This window comes from Leiobunum rupestre, chromosome 10, assembly GCF_980474605.1.
Source record: "Leiobunum rupestre chromosome 10, qqLeiRupe1.1.hap1, whole genome shotgun sequence".
Lineage (NCBI taxonomy): Eukaryota > Metazoa > Arthropoda > Arachnida > Opiliones > Sclerosomatidae > Leiobunum > Leiobunum rupestre.
The window spans coordinates 27,012,190-27,027,026 of record NC_143393.1 but is presented as its reverse complement, the minus strand read 5'-3'; the positions used below and the strand labels follow the sequence as shown (position 1 = coordinate 27,027,026).

At 31.6% G+C, this 14,837-nt stretch overlaps 2 protein-coding genes across 5 annotated transcripts; one reads left to right on the top strand and one right to left on the bottom strand.

Annotated features, from left to right (window-relative positions):
• The first annotated feature begins 611 nt into the window (after nt 1–611).
• On the top strand, nt 612–4,765 carry rad50 (DNA repair protein rad50). The gene has a single exon (XM_090160180.1). The coding sequence runs from the start codon at nt 698–700 to the stop codon at nt 4,646–4,648; it is 3,951 nt and encodes a 1,316-aa protein (XP_090016306.1). The 5' UTR covers nt 612–697; the 3' UTR covers nt 4,649–4,765.
• A 1,027-nt stretch (nt 4,766–5,792) lies between these two features.
• LOC149925277 (vesicle-associated membrane protein 3-like) lies at nt 5,793–14,495 on the bottom strand. 4 transcript variants are annotated; one of them, XM_090161205.1, is made up of 7 exons: nt 14,324–14,487; nt 13,365–13,470; nt 11,661–11,739; nt 10,928–11,007; nt 10,676–10,727; nt 9,795–9,859; nt 7,072–8,644 (listed from the first exon to the last, which is right to left on the bottom strand). In XM_090161205.1, coding segments are annotated over exons 1-6 (336 nt in total). In that variant the 5' UTR covers nt 14,326–14,487; the 3' UTR covers nt 7,072–8,644; nt 9,795–9,842. The 4 variants fall into 4 exon arrangements, with proteins under 4 accessions (XP_090017329.1, XP_090017328.1, XP_090017331.1 ...); XM_090161203.1 differs by lacking the exons at nt 7,072–8,644; nt 9,795–9,859; nt 10,676–10,727; nt 11,661–11,739 and adding exons at nt 5,793–7,065; nt 10,583–10,634; nt 12,010–12,088 and having other exon boundaries at nt 14,324–14,495; XM_090161202.1 differs by lacking the exons at nt 7,072–8,644; nt 9,795–9,859; nt 10,676–10,727 and adding exons at nt 5,793–7,065; nt 10,583–10,634 and having other exon boundaries at nt 14,324–14,482.
• Between the last annotated feature and the right edge of the window lie 342 nt (nt 14,496–14,837).

The following is a 14,837-nucleotide window of genomic DNA, read 5'->3' as shown; positions in this document are numbered from 1 at the left end:
AGGTCGGAAAGGAAAATTACATTTTCGCGACCTGGTGACCGGAATATCCTTCTCCCCACTTGTTTTTCTAGAGCGGACTTGGCCTCTCTAATGACGCAAACGATGTTTACACGAATCAGCTGCCTCGTCTGCATTTGATTTTTAAGATCTATAATTACAATTTTATAAATTTTCATTTTATTTTTGAACTTTTTATAGTCTTTTCTTATCTAAAATAGCCAATCGCACATATTTGCATTAATTTTATTCCATTCCTAAATTACATTGCAGGATATGGGAACACTAGCGACATCCATAGTAAGAATTTGAATGCATAAAATACCAAAAAACTAAAATTCAATATTTAAAAAAAATTATATTGTAGAATGAAACTGTAATTTTTTTTATGGAAAATTCAACATAAAATAGGTACACACCAAAAAATAGAATTGATAGAAGTGTAATTATAATTAATTCCATTAAATAAATCATTCGTTCCAATACTATAGCAGACGACCGGAAACGGATTCGTACAGACTACAGAACGCAAAAATTATTTCCGTTATTGCGCAATCGTTACTGGCAAAAGCGGGAAAAGAAAAATAGAAGATATAGCTTAATCAATTTAGGCATGGCTGTAAGTTGGGAGTCTTGGGATGTGCTCTACTAGCAGAAATAAGTAACATATACTTGAGTAAGAAAATTAAATAGTATCAAGATGTCGAAAATAGGCAAAATGTCAATTCAGGGGATTAGGAGTTTTGGACCAGAGAATAGAGAAGTTATTACTTTCCATACTCCTTTAACGTTAATTTTGGGTCCGAATGGCACAGGAAAAACGACTATCATAGAATGCCTGAAATATATAACAACTGGTGATTTTCCTCCATTTACAAGAGGCGGTGGGGGATTTGTTCATGACCCCAAAATAATAAACGAATCTGAAGTTAAAGGACAAGTCAGGATACGTATAGAAAACGTTAACAAAGAGTTGATGGAAGTTGCAAGAAATTTAATGGCCACTCAAAAAGCTAAGAAAACTGAAATGAAAACTCTCGATAACTCTATATTAAAGCAGAATGCAAATGGTGAATGGGTCAGTGTGAGCACCAAATGTGTGGAGATTGATAAAGAAATAGTGAATTTTTTGGGTGTCTCTAAAGCTATATTGAATAATGTCATATTTTGCCACCAAGAGGATTCTCTGTGGCCCTTGGGGGAAGGAAAGGCTGTCAAAGACAAATTTGACGAAATATTTGCTGCTAGTCGTTACATAAAAGCTCTTGAAGAAATTCGCAAAATAAGACAAGAGAAGCAGCAGAATATTAAGATTTTTAAAGTTGAACTTGATAAGGCGCATGCCTTTAAACTCAACCAATGTAAACGAACTGAGCAACTAAAAGATATGGAAGTGAGGTACGCAGCTTCCAAAGACACTACTGAAAGTAACGAGAAGAAAATCAAACCAATCCGAGATAAATTAGTTCTACTGGGCTCCAAAGAAGGAGAAGTTAATAAACTGAAACAAAACCTAGGCAACCAAGAAACATCCTTACAACATTTAGAAAAGAATAAACAAAGCCTACAGGAACAAATAAGGGAAGTTTTTGATGGAGATAAGGATGCTTTAAAAGAAGAAATATCTAACTTTTCAAAACTAGTGTTAACCAAAAAAAGATCTCTAGATGAAGGGAAAAGGAGTAAAAAACTTCACGAACAAGAGGCAAATTCCATTCGTAACAAGAAAGAAAATGCTAATGTCAAATTGGGGGAGCTTCAAGTCATTGAAAAACAACATAAGGATAGAATAGCCAATAGAGAAAGCTTGATTCTCTCGTACGCAATTGAATACTCAATATCTGGTCACGAAAATTCTGATAAAGTCAAAGAAGAGGATGTTGACATTTTTGTTATGAAGCTGGTATGTAAAATTAACCAAGAGGAAGAAGACAGAGACAAAATTATAGGGGATTATGACAACAACGAAAAAGAACTTTTTGAAAGGTTGGAAGATCTTCAAGCCCAAAAGACGCGAGAAGAGCAAACTATTAAACTTTCCATGGACCGTAAAAAGGAGAATGATCGAGAAGTGAAGTCTCTGATTGAAAAGTTGCAAAAAGTGGATAATTCAGCCATAAGACAAAAAGACCTGGAATTAAGTTTGGTTAAGTTGGAGAGTGATAAAAACCAAGTGGAAAACAGTTTGGATACCAAACTTCTGAAAGAGGAAATTGTTGAAAAACAGGAGAAAAAGGACCAGCTGGAAACAAAGATAAATGATTTAAATCAAGAAATGACTAAACTCCAACTGCAAAGTGAAACTAGGAAAGAATTAGAATTACTGGAGAAGGATAAGATTGCCAAAGACAAACAAATCAACACTCTCATGTTCCGTCATGAAGAAACTCTGACAAATATATTTGGAAACATTCCCGAAAGTGATGTAGTTGGAAAACTTGAGAATATAGGAAATAAGCTGCAGCAAGATTTACGTTCTTCAAATAAAGAATTGAGTGAATTGAAATCAAAACTGTCATCTACCATGACAAAAAGGCAATACCAGCTACAAGAAACGAAGAAGAACGAAAATTACGTTTCCACAAATAGGGAGAAAATATTTGTAGTGGCAGGTAGTGACGATTTTGAAGAGACTTTAGACTCCATGCAAAAATCAATTTTGGACTTACAAGATGAAAAGGGTGTTTTATCTGGAAGTCAAGTGGTTGACAGAAAATACATAGAACGGATTGAAAAAGCTCTCAACAAGCCTTGCTGTCCTCTTTGTGAAAGAGGATTTGAAGATATTTCCGATGCGGAAGAACTTCTTAGACGTCTGAAAAGAAAGATTTTGATGATTCCCGAACAGTTAGAAGCGAAAGAGAGACAAATTACTGAAAAACAGAAGAAGGTGAATTTAATGCTTGAACTGCGTCCCATTCAAGAAGAATTGAAGAGAATTACCAATATGGAATTGCCGGAACTTAAAACCAAGCTTACTCAGTTTGATAAAGAAATTGCTGAACTGAAAATAAGAATTTCATCATTGGAAAATTCAGTTGAAAGTATGCAAATCAAAGCCAAGAGTGTTTCAAATGTTCAACCAGATATGGTTTTATTACATCAAAATAAAACTGAAGTTGAAAAACTCACCCAAAAAGTTAACGCCTTAAAGGAAAAATTGGAAGGAGAAACGGGGCCAGGGAAAGTCAGGTCAATTCAAGAAGTTAGTGATGATAGAGAAGAAATTCAGATACAGTTCCAATCCCTTTCAAAATTCTTGAGGGATTCCCAAAATAAGATCTCAAATTACAACGATCAAATCCACAACATAAATGAGAAAATAAATGCCCAGCGTACTGAACTTCTAGATATCAAGAATGACCAACAGAAACGCGATGCCCTTGATGAACGTAAGTGCAAGCTGGTTATGGAATCTAAAAAAATTGATATAGATGTTCAAGAATCAAAAACCAAGATTGAAGAATTAAAAAAACAGCTAAATTTCATTAGGGGCGAAAGAGATAAAGTGATTAAAGCTAAAGAGGATAAAATCAAAACCTACAACGTCCTGATTGAAAAATTGAGCAGAGCAAAAGAAAACATTGATCAGTTAACCAACAACATCCAGAATTATAAGAAACAAGGTCATACTGAGAAACTTGAGAAGTACAAAAAGACAATTGATCAGCTGGATTCTCAGTTGGAGAAAAATGAAAAGGAAGTCCAAGAGAAGGCCAAAGAAATTGAAAATATTCAGAAAGAATTAGCTAACCAAGAGTTGAAAGAGAGAGAACTTCAAGATAACATGAAACTGAAAGATTGTGAAGTACAAATAGAAAAGTTGAAAACCGTCATCCAGGAAATAAGGGACAAAATTGGGGATATTGATACTTCCAATCTCTTCAGAGAAAAATGTGATCTTGAAAAAGAATACCTTGCTATTAACAATGAAATTCAAACACTATCCGGTAGAATTAGAGAACTGCAGAAACAAATTCGTGAAATTCAGAAGGAGCTTGAAGAACCTGAACTTAAAAATGCGCACAAAAACTACAAGAAAAAATTAATCGAACTTAGAACGACTGAACTGGTTTCTGAAGACTTGAACAAGTATTATAAAGCCTTAGACACAGCCGTGATGCAATACCATAAGGTAAAAATGGACGCAATCAACAAGATAATTAGGGAATTATGGAGAAACACTTACCGCGGAAATGACATTGATTATATTGAAATTTGCACCAATGAACCTGACACTACCCAGGGCACAGATTCCAGACGGGTTTATCATTATCGAGTTGTCATGGTTAATAAGGATGTTCGAATAGATATGAGGGGAAGGTGCAGCGCTGGACAGAAAGTTTTGGCATCTTTGATCATTAGATTGGCTCTCGCAGAAACCTTCTGCTTTAACTGTGGAATTCTAGCCCTAGATGAACCTACAACTAACCTAGATAGAGAGAACATTGAAAGTTTAGCCAGTTCTCTCTCTGGAATTGTGCAAAATCGATCTAAGGAAAGGAATTTTCAATTGATCATCATTACTCATGATACAGACTTTATAGAAATGTTGGGCAGAAACAACGAAGTGGATTTCTTCTATAAAGTCAGCAAGGATGAACACTGCTGCTCCAAAATCCAGAAGTGCCGTTTTGAGAGTATAGAATAAAGGTTAAGAAATAATATAAAAAGTTTGGTTCTGTTAACCTATCGAAAAGTTAAAAAAGTATTTTTAATTCATTGTTTGTAAAAAAATATTCAATTTGTATTTTTAAAATAAAAATATTTTACCATGTAAAAAGTTCTTTATAGTTGTAATACTTAATGCAAATCGTGAAATCAATATCAACATGGGATAAATATAAAAATTCTTATATATTTAAAAATGCATAAAAGAATGTCAGCTATTAAAATTCTCAATGAAAAATGCCTATCTATAGAAAATAATTTAGTATTAATTTAAAGGAGCAAACTAAAGCTATACTCAATTAAATATTTTTTACTTATTGTTGCCTTTTACAGAAATGATGAAAGTTGAATTAATTTTTAGATGGTACTCAAGGAATTCAAAGTTCTTTTGGTTTAAAAGACCCGAGGGGTCGGACATTTGCCTGTTTTGTGTACGGGATTTTGGATTTTTTAAAACTCCAGGATTTTTTTGTGGATTTGTCATACAAAGTCTATGGGAGGAAAATTCTTGGATTTTGGATTTGTGGATTTTTTTCCAAATTTTGTACGGGATTTGGCCAAATGACCGACCCCTCGAAAAGACCTCACTTAACCTTCTCAATCAATTTTTGAATTTGCAATGATTCTTAGTGTTAAATAAATCAAGATTTTTTCAGTTTCACTAAATTACTAAATTTTCCTGTCAAAAAGTGCCAATTGATATGAAAAAAAGGGCCACCAAAAACAAAATTTAGATCAATTTAAAAAACGAAAATCCAATTGAATTAATGTTTATATCTAGAACTGTAGGCCATTAAAATGGAATTAAGAAAGTTCAATGCATATTACAGGGGCGAAGGTACATATTTCAAGCTAATAACATTAGCAGTGTAGGCGAGGGGCTAACCACTCTTAGAAAATCTGTATACCGGATTACGCTTAGATTACCACTGCCAAAGGCAGGGACTTCAAAGATTACGCGTAATCCCATTAGTACAGTCGCGGAGTGATCAGCCCCTCGAGTGTAGGGAGATGAATAATAAATATATAAATAAATTGAAAAGATATTTTATTCTTCTGCATTAGCGCACTTAAGAATACGAAATGGGAATGTTCTGTTTAAAAAAATCACAACAAAACTCATATTATTTTATAAATATAAAACAAAAAATTCAAAACTTTATTTTTTCCAGAATATCAACACCAAGTGTAACTTTTTCCACTCATGTAATGAGTAGGCACAAAGTAATTTCTTTTTAGGTTTTAAGACAAAGAAAGGCTAGTAAACGCAAGTATTTCATAAAGCCACGAAAGACGACGTAACGTACGGAAACTAATATGTACAAACTCTCATGACTCTTCGTTTACAATTTTTTTAAAACAATTTGTCATAGGAATAATGTTTGTGCTATCAATATATACACGTGCCACATAGATTCTATAGCCTTTACTCTTTGATTATCCAATTAACGGAATGGATTTTTTTCTCTCGATACAATTCTGGGATTCTACAAAAAACACGAACACGGAAAAAATCGAGTGTTTTATATTCAATTTCACCTGCAGTTAGATTTTTTCTTTTAAGTGATTATTTTTTCTCTTATGTTCAAAGCTTAAGACTATTATTAGAATTTTACTACTTATATACAATTACATACTCTTCTATAAGTGAAGGAAAAAGCCTGTGTTTTTTTAGTTACTGGTATAAACAATTAATAGCTATTCATTCGTTAAATTTCTCAATTAAAAAAATTATTTACACAAACTAAACTCAACTCTACAATTTTTTATCATTCCCTGACAGTATTTTTTGTTGACAGTGGGTTTATTACTAACAATTAATATAGGTTTTTAAAAATGTGCAATAAATGAAAGACCGAGAAAAAGTTAGAAATCAACGGGTGAAGCACTTCAGATATGCTTCCCAAGCAATTACTATTAGATTTAACAATTTCATACGCATTGTCTTAATCCCCCCAGACACAGACTTAACTATTTATATATTTTTTGTCACTTAAGCCAAATAGAATAATGCAAAGCTTAAAACACTACAAGCACTGGTCCCTTACATCCAGTGTTTTTTCATTAATTATCAATTTCTATGGAATTTCTTTTGTAAATTACTATAATGGAGACAATGAGTAGTGCAAAATCACATTACAATGGTGTTGTTTTTCTCATCTTCACTAAAATTAACTATCTTATATATTTTTTAAATGAAACTTGTAAATTCGTAATACTTAAAAAATTAAATCAAATTAGATAAGACTTTCAATTTTTAACTCTAATAAACCTTATAAATATAATATTTCTGTAGGAATGAAAGAATTCGTATAGGCCCTTAAGGTTTAGCAGTAGTAGAGATGGTAGCGGCGGTAGTCGTAGATTCAGACGACCCACTTGTAGATACTGAATAAACTGAAGTACGAGAGTTTATAATAATTTTAGTTCAAACCACCACCAAAAAAAGATGAGAGAAATATTAGATTTATATAGCTGGGATAAATCTTTTTTAAATTCAAAATAAGAGGTTGACAGGCCAGTTTGCACTGAAAACCTTCCGAGCTAATTCATATTTCTCACATCAATTTCAACATTATTGATATCTTTTTAGCCATAACATTGCTTTTATAAAGTAAATAGAAAACAATCTCAAGTTTTTTTAAAGTGTATACAATGCTGGAAATTTTTTTTCTATTATTGAAAAAAATTTACTTTAGTGAAATAACTCTTTATCTACAAGTTTTTCTTCCTTATTTATTCTAAAATGGCCAAGAGGAAACTTACACAATCAGCGCAAGAGAAAACAATGTCACAACGTATTATTTAGATCCACAAAATCTAAGTTATGACACACTAACGTACATTAGCCAAAATCTTTATTTGAGCCGATTGCGTTTTAATTTTACTAAAACCATTTCAAGGGGATAGTCACGCAAGTAATTAAGTGTACAAATCATAGGTAATGACACATCACAGGAATTTACTTATGAGAATCACAGAAAAATTGAGAGACATCACGGAAATTTTTTCAAAAATATGTAATAACATATACAAAAGTTTTAAGAGTGACTAACCCCCTCGGCTTGTATAGCCAAAAATATTTGAAAATTTTTACATTCTGTGGATATTTTTGACGCACAAAGTAGTATATCTATTGAAATTTAAATTTTAACAAACTTAATAAAGTCCAGAGGTTGACTTTGCAAAAAAGTCTTTTTAAAGGCATTTCAAAGGTCTCAAAATTGGGCTAAATTTACATTAATGGAAACAAATTTCAGTATTTCTTGCCCAATAAACAAAAATATCTTCAACCTTTAGTAAAACTTAAATAATTTTAAATACCTAGTTTACCCGCCGCAACTAAGTAAATATATTTGTTCTTTCTAAATAACCACCACCTTTCTGCAAAGGTGAAGAGTTAAGAAAGACTAACGAAATCACTTTTTGCAGCGGGTGCACAGTAAATAAAGGTCTCAATGACAATTTCACAACATGACTGATCCATTTAAGTGTTTGTAGCGTTTTAAGGTGACAGGTTACGAAGGGTTATGGGTGCACGAAACATTTATTGTCTTTTTTAATAACATATGTCATGATATTTTTTTTAACAGTTGAAATGGGATGGGGTATGGTTGGTGCTATGGGCAAGACAGCTGGAGCGTACAATAATTCCCCCCTTGGGTCAAGGTTTAAACACCCCCAAAACATGTACAGGGTACACAAATATTTTGACACGCAATTTAATTTTTTCTTAAATCGCAGTATTTTTATTCCTAAATCTTTTTATTTTGTTAATGTGGAACTGAATTTGTTTCCATTATCTAAAGGTGTTGATTTTTTATTCGTATTTTACTCGTCTAAAATTTAGTTGATTTTTTTATTTTTCCAAATGATTTGCGGATTTTTCAGTTTAATGTTTTATTCTCATTGTCTACACAAGAGGCTGGAGTGTGAGTTTGAAGAAAAATAGGCAGCTAACCGCTGGCTGCCCAAGCTGACGTTCATTTTTTTTATTTTCCACAAGCAATAGAGAATTGACAAGGTAAATGGGACAGAGAAGAATTTTTTTGAAGAAATTTAAGAAGATTAGTAACAAAGATAAAAAAATTAGTTTAAAAAAAGAAAAAGCAAGCAAAAATTGTAATAAAATTTAGTTTGAATATATTTAGTGTAAAGTCCAGTTTTATCTAATTCCACTAAATAAACTTCAAACAACTAGCTCTAACATTAAATTATATTTCTATAATGACAGGCCTAAATAGAATCGTGGAAAATAAATTTAAGATATATTATTTAACAACTGCTCTTGGCTATTAAATTGTAATGCAAAGGTATATAAATTCTAAGCTAAAAGACTGTAGACAAGTTTAGAGGGAAATGTAAGGTTAGTTTTAACGATGCCATAGAAGTGCAATTTTATTTTAGGTCTCTTGTCTTTAGCCGCATAAGTTAAAAATGATGCTATTTATCTTAGTATTAGAAATTTAGCTATCATATAGGATTAAAATAACCCCAATAAGTTCTTTATAGCGATAAGATTCAAGGCAACGCAACATTTTCACATGCGATATTAGGAATTTTAAAAGAAAAAAGGAAAGAGCGGACCATTAATTTGAAAGGAATTAGTTATTGAAGCTTTTTCTTGATGATCTTGACGAGTGTGAAATTTACTTAGAAGGGAGGGTTTAACCTAACTATGGACCATGCACAGTCTGAATAGCCACAACATTGGAATAGCTTCACAGTGAGCCACGTACCATTAATACACATTTAAAGACAAAAATTGCATCTTTAGTTGGTGATACTCATGCGCCTGAAATGCTAAGACGATATTTTGATGGTAACTTAGCCACCCTCCGCTTAATTCTCACAATGCTAATTTTCTAAAGCAGTAATCTAAGATATTGGTTGGCATAAGTATTAAATTTGTAAGGTTTATTTAAGATTGCTCGAGCATATGAATGATAAATGATTTAAAAAAAGCATTACCAAATTTCATGGAAGTGATATATAGAAAAAGATTTAAAGTGCAAGTTTGTAAAAATAACCACTAGTTAATTTAGTAAAAGAGAAATGGAAAAGAAAATCAGGCAAGATTTGATCAAAAATGTTAAAAGTCAATGTTGTTAAAAGAGTATTCTTACCACCAAAAACCTAATTTTCATTTTTATAATCCAACCTTGGAGGTGCGTCTACATGTAGAAGTAAGCTTTGGGAAAGGAAAGTTGAAATTGGGAATTGGAAAGAAGATTTTTAATTAAAGGTGGAAAGGGGTTATGAGTATATGAAAATAGGCATGATTGTACGAGATGTTTCAGTTACATTCGTATAAAAATAATTTTAGGGAAAACGTTTGTTGATGCAGAGAGTGGCTAAGATTGACTGAAAATATGATTAATATTCTCATTTAAAAAGGTGAAATATGATTTATCAGTAAGGCCTATTTTGAAAATCACGATATTATATATTACGAGTGTACAACAATTAACAAAGCTAACAATATTGAAGGTACATGCACACACTGAAAACCTCTGGGTTAACACGAAATAAGGTGGTACTTTTTGCAAGTAAATTCGTAAATTCTCTAACACTATTAGGCAACATTTAATAAGCCTAAAATATATATATATATATATATAATACATATGTACAGTAATTTTTAAAATTACACAAATTCTAAATCTAAAGACACTTAAGGTTTTGAAAATATGTTATTCGGTCTAATAAAAAAAATCAACCCCAGAATTTCATGCCAAAATTATTAATGAAAATTATAAGTTGAATCACACAAATTAATAAACGATGGTTATGATCATAAAACAAATTCAAATTAAATTAATAAATGTCAATTGGCAGAATCAAAAAGATATCAATAATGTAGAAAATAAAAATAACCATAAACCAAAGATAAAACCAAAATAATAAAACTCACTGATGATGATAATAATAATGATAAGAATAATCCCTATTAATATGGCCCACATCTGTAAGAACAGGGAAGAAAGATTTTAAACATCAAACTTACCAATTATTATGACTACGATTACTACACCAATGCCAACCATAATGGCAATCATCTGAAAACCAATTTTATCATGATTTTCTAGCATTTGAAAAACAATTTAAATTTTACATCCTCCCCCCATATAAAACTAAATCAAACAATTGAAATGCAAGTTAAACCTTGCATAATCTACAGATAGGCAATAAAGTATATACCAGTACAATATTATCAGAGAATCGTGGTTGATGTATCTACTAAAATATGAAAACATACCTTGCAATTTTTCCACCAAAATTTTCTCTTCAATTTACCAGCTTGCTGCTCAAATTGTGACGCTCCTTGCTGAAGCGCATCTACCAAATTTTTAAGAAATATTTTTTTTGATACATATTCAACAATTTAGAAACAAACAGGAAAACAGTAAAAGCATAAAGAGACAGCTTGATAAATGCATTCCGAAAAAGGTCTAGAGGGATAAATATATTAAATAAAGATAAACCGAAGAAAAGTTTATATAAATAAATTTCCTCAGGTTAAAAGTGGAATTAATTTTTTTTAAGTTCATGAACCCATTTCGACCCTTTAGGCATTGTTATAAAATTGTGGTAGTTAACATAAATTCAAATTCTTTTTATAAAAAAAGGTGTTGATCATTACGTAGCAAACTCTCCCATTTCCCTTAGAATAGAATATTTAATATATTTTTAATTTAAAATGTAATATCCATCTCCCGGAGGAATATTTTTTTTTAGTAATTACAGGTACCAGATGCTGATCGATTAACTAGTTCACTAAAGGTAACCCAATTCACAAATTTTCCAAAAACATTGAATAAAAACTTAGTCTAAAAGTTGACATTTACTGATCAGAAGGAATATATAAATCAAACAAAATTGACCAAAGGGCGTTAGTTGAAACGTGTAAACAAGGAAAACGGAGAATGCAAAGAAAAAGATTTTTTCAGGCCAAATAGCACCAACCAAAAAATATGTGGGATGGAGGTTACCTGCACGGTTATCCAACTCGGATAACTTTGAATCTCTTTCCAATACTTTCTCCACGTTAGTTCTCATAATATCCACCACCTAGCCAGGCAAGGCAAGGTAACAAGTGCGGGAGCGAAACAAGAAAAAAGACAAAAATACATGTAATTGAACTGAGGAGAGACTCTACAAGAGCTTACTTAAAATATTTGAAATATTGATGTATTGAGGGCAACATTAAAAAAAAAATGGGGGCTGTTGATAGCAGGAAAAACAATAAGGGACTGATATTTATTTGTAATTTCAGTCACAAGAGCTCTCGCCTCTGTTCTGACAGACTGACCACAGCCCAAAGACACTCTTGACTCTCACCTGATCTTTCGGCTAAATCGCCTAATTTTTCATCCCGATCCATCACTTTTTCTATATTGACCCTCATGATGCCAACAACCTAAATTACATTAGAAAAGTCGCAATACCCATTTTTTTTGTAATCATATTAAAATTGAAGGTTCAGTAATTTATTTGATCTAGACGGTTTGTAAATGGAGGTTGGCAGTTTTGTTTGAAAAAAAAAATATCTGAATTAAATTTTGTCAAATATTATTTAAAGTTTGAAAATTGTTATCTAATTTCAATTTAGAATAAAATGTTAGTATTTATACTTTTACTCAGGGAAAGGCTTTGAAAATTTTATAGGAAAAATAGCAATTTTAGAGGCTAATCATAGGAAAAATTATAAGGTAATTAAAACTAATTATAGGAAAAATAATAAGGTAATTATTGCATATCGGTATACTTTGACTCGAATTACCTAGAATATTGATAATTTTTTGTACACTGATTTCTTGCATTATTGGATCACTTAAGTGGATTTAACAAGCCCGTACATTTCATTTAAATGTGATACTAATATTAACTGTTGAATGAACCACAAGTGATTTCTACCTGCCTTAGAGTAGGTATGAATTCAATCCAATAAAAAAGTTTTTCAATATCTTAAAATTCTAAAAAAAAAAATAGTTTTTCCTCCTGGGCAATTTCAGAGATTGAATGATCCCCTGCCTACACTAAAAACCCTGGAAAGGAGGTGGAACCAGCATATTTCAACTGTGCAGGTCATTATGTCTAATGAGAAAATGAAAGTGTGCGTAAGAATTTATACACAAAGTCATTTAGAAGGAGAATAAATTACATCCGTTCAGCTTTTAACTCTACTGACATGCTGGCTCTAATTTATATATATTTCACGCGTCATAAGGCAAAACTCGCTAAGTTTTTCTAAAGAGGAAACTTACCACTACCCTAATTACTATTATAAAAAGATTGCGTATTTTCAACTATTTTGCAATAAAAATGTTCAGTTGAGTCATCATACAAAACAGACTATTAAAACAAATTTGTGGAAAAATTGAATGATTAGTAATTGGCGATTTTATTTTATCACCTACAAACAAAATTTTGGGTACTAAAATATCAATTGCTCAATTATTGAAAATGATAAGAAATAGTTTTATCTTTAGAGCATAGCACCTTGATTACCCGTACATTATATTGTAAGCCATAGGTCTAAATTCCAAAACTATGTGCAATTTAGAATTTAGTAACTGAATTTGATAGTTAACAATACCATTTTATTTTGAATTAATTAATTTTAGTATCAGTAGAAATGCACTTAAATTTGAACACAACTAATACCTCATTTATATATAGAAAACTTATCTTACTTCATCGACTTGGGCCTGAGTGTGTTGTAACCTTTTTGAAGCTGCTTGATGTTGTGGATTTGGTTGTGGGGGTGAAGTGGAACCAGCATCCTGATTTTGATCAGCCCTACATTAAAATTTTTTAAATGTATAAAAGTTGATATAATTGGAATTGAAACTTTAGTCTTAAATAATAATTATATCTGTAAAATGCAACTTTATACAGCATGATTTTCATAAATATTGCTTTTAAACTACGTTGTACCAGTTGCTAAATTAACTATGGCTTGTAAATTGTTTTTATCATAAGGTCTTTATATCTTTGACAAATGTGGTTTTAATGCTAAATTACTTTCAAATACCTTTAAAAAAGTGCAATGCACCCAAAAGAACGGTATACAAATTAATATTAGTTTATCTACATTAAACATTCAAATTGTAATTGAGTGAAGTTCCATACATATAATCAGAAATTTAAAAAAAATTAGAATCAAAACATTTAAGTGAATACACACACTTCTCCATAAGAATTCAAGAATTCAATGGGAACACAGAAGTACTAAACTCTTTAAATACTAAGAAATTTGACTTATCTTTCTTAATCTCAAGTTAATTATAGCAATGAACCTCCCTAAGGTTTGACGATAGGCCTAACTATAATACAACTTGCATAAGGAATATACTTATTTCATAGCACCGCAATAAGCCGTAAATTAGTAAAAGGCACCCTATATATAGGCTTAATCCTTTCCCTACGTTTTAGCCTTGGCTTTATTACTTGATAGATAATTTTGTCCATGTAAAAACCTTAAGCCTAACGTCAGTGTTGTGCTAAGCCAAGGCTTAAAATTTGTTCAAACAAATACAACATTTAGGTCAGAGATACGTTTCCTTCGCCAAAAGCTCGAAATTTCAACGTTAATAGCATTTATAAACATGCAAATGAAAAAATTAATGATAAATTAATAATTAAACCTTACATTTTGTTTATTTTTTTTGGTCCAAGTTTTTTAGACTAACGACCGGCCGACGAGACGATGGCTGACTTTTTCATAGACTGTTCTGACGTCACGTGATGTCATACGGTATCCCGGATCTCGACTACGAAATGCAGAGGTTTTCTCTAGCAATCGTACCGCTAGGGGAAACAAACGGGGTGAGGTCATGAATGAAAGGAGTGAGTCAGTGACGGAAAAAATCAAAAACAAAAATCGTAATGCTTTTTACTGAACGGACACGTAAAACTAGGTTTCAATTTCTCAAACAATTTTATTAACAATTTCGTATGTTATTAAACAAATTTATTCAAAATTAACATTATTGTATATTTAAATTCATGGGCTACTGAGTTAATATAAAAAATTAAAGCCCCCGTTAATTTCCCCGTTTCTGTAATGAGCAACTATCCTTTCCAGTGTCGCCATCTATGTAAAGTAGTTAAAATTTCTGTCACAGATGTCGGCAACGCACCGTGTGTCACACAATACGACACGT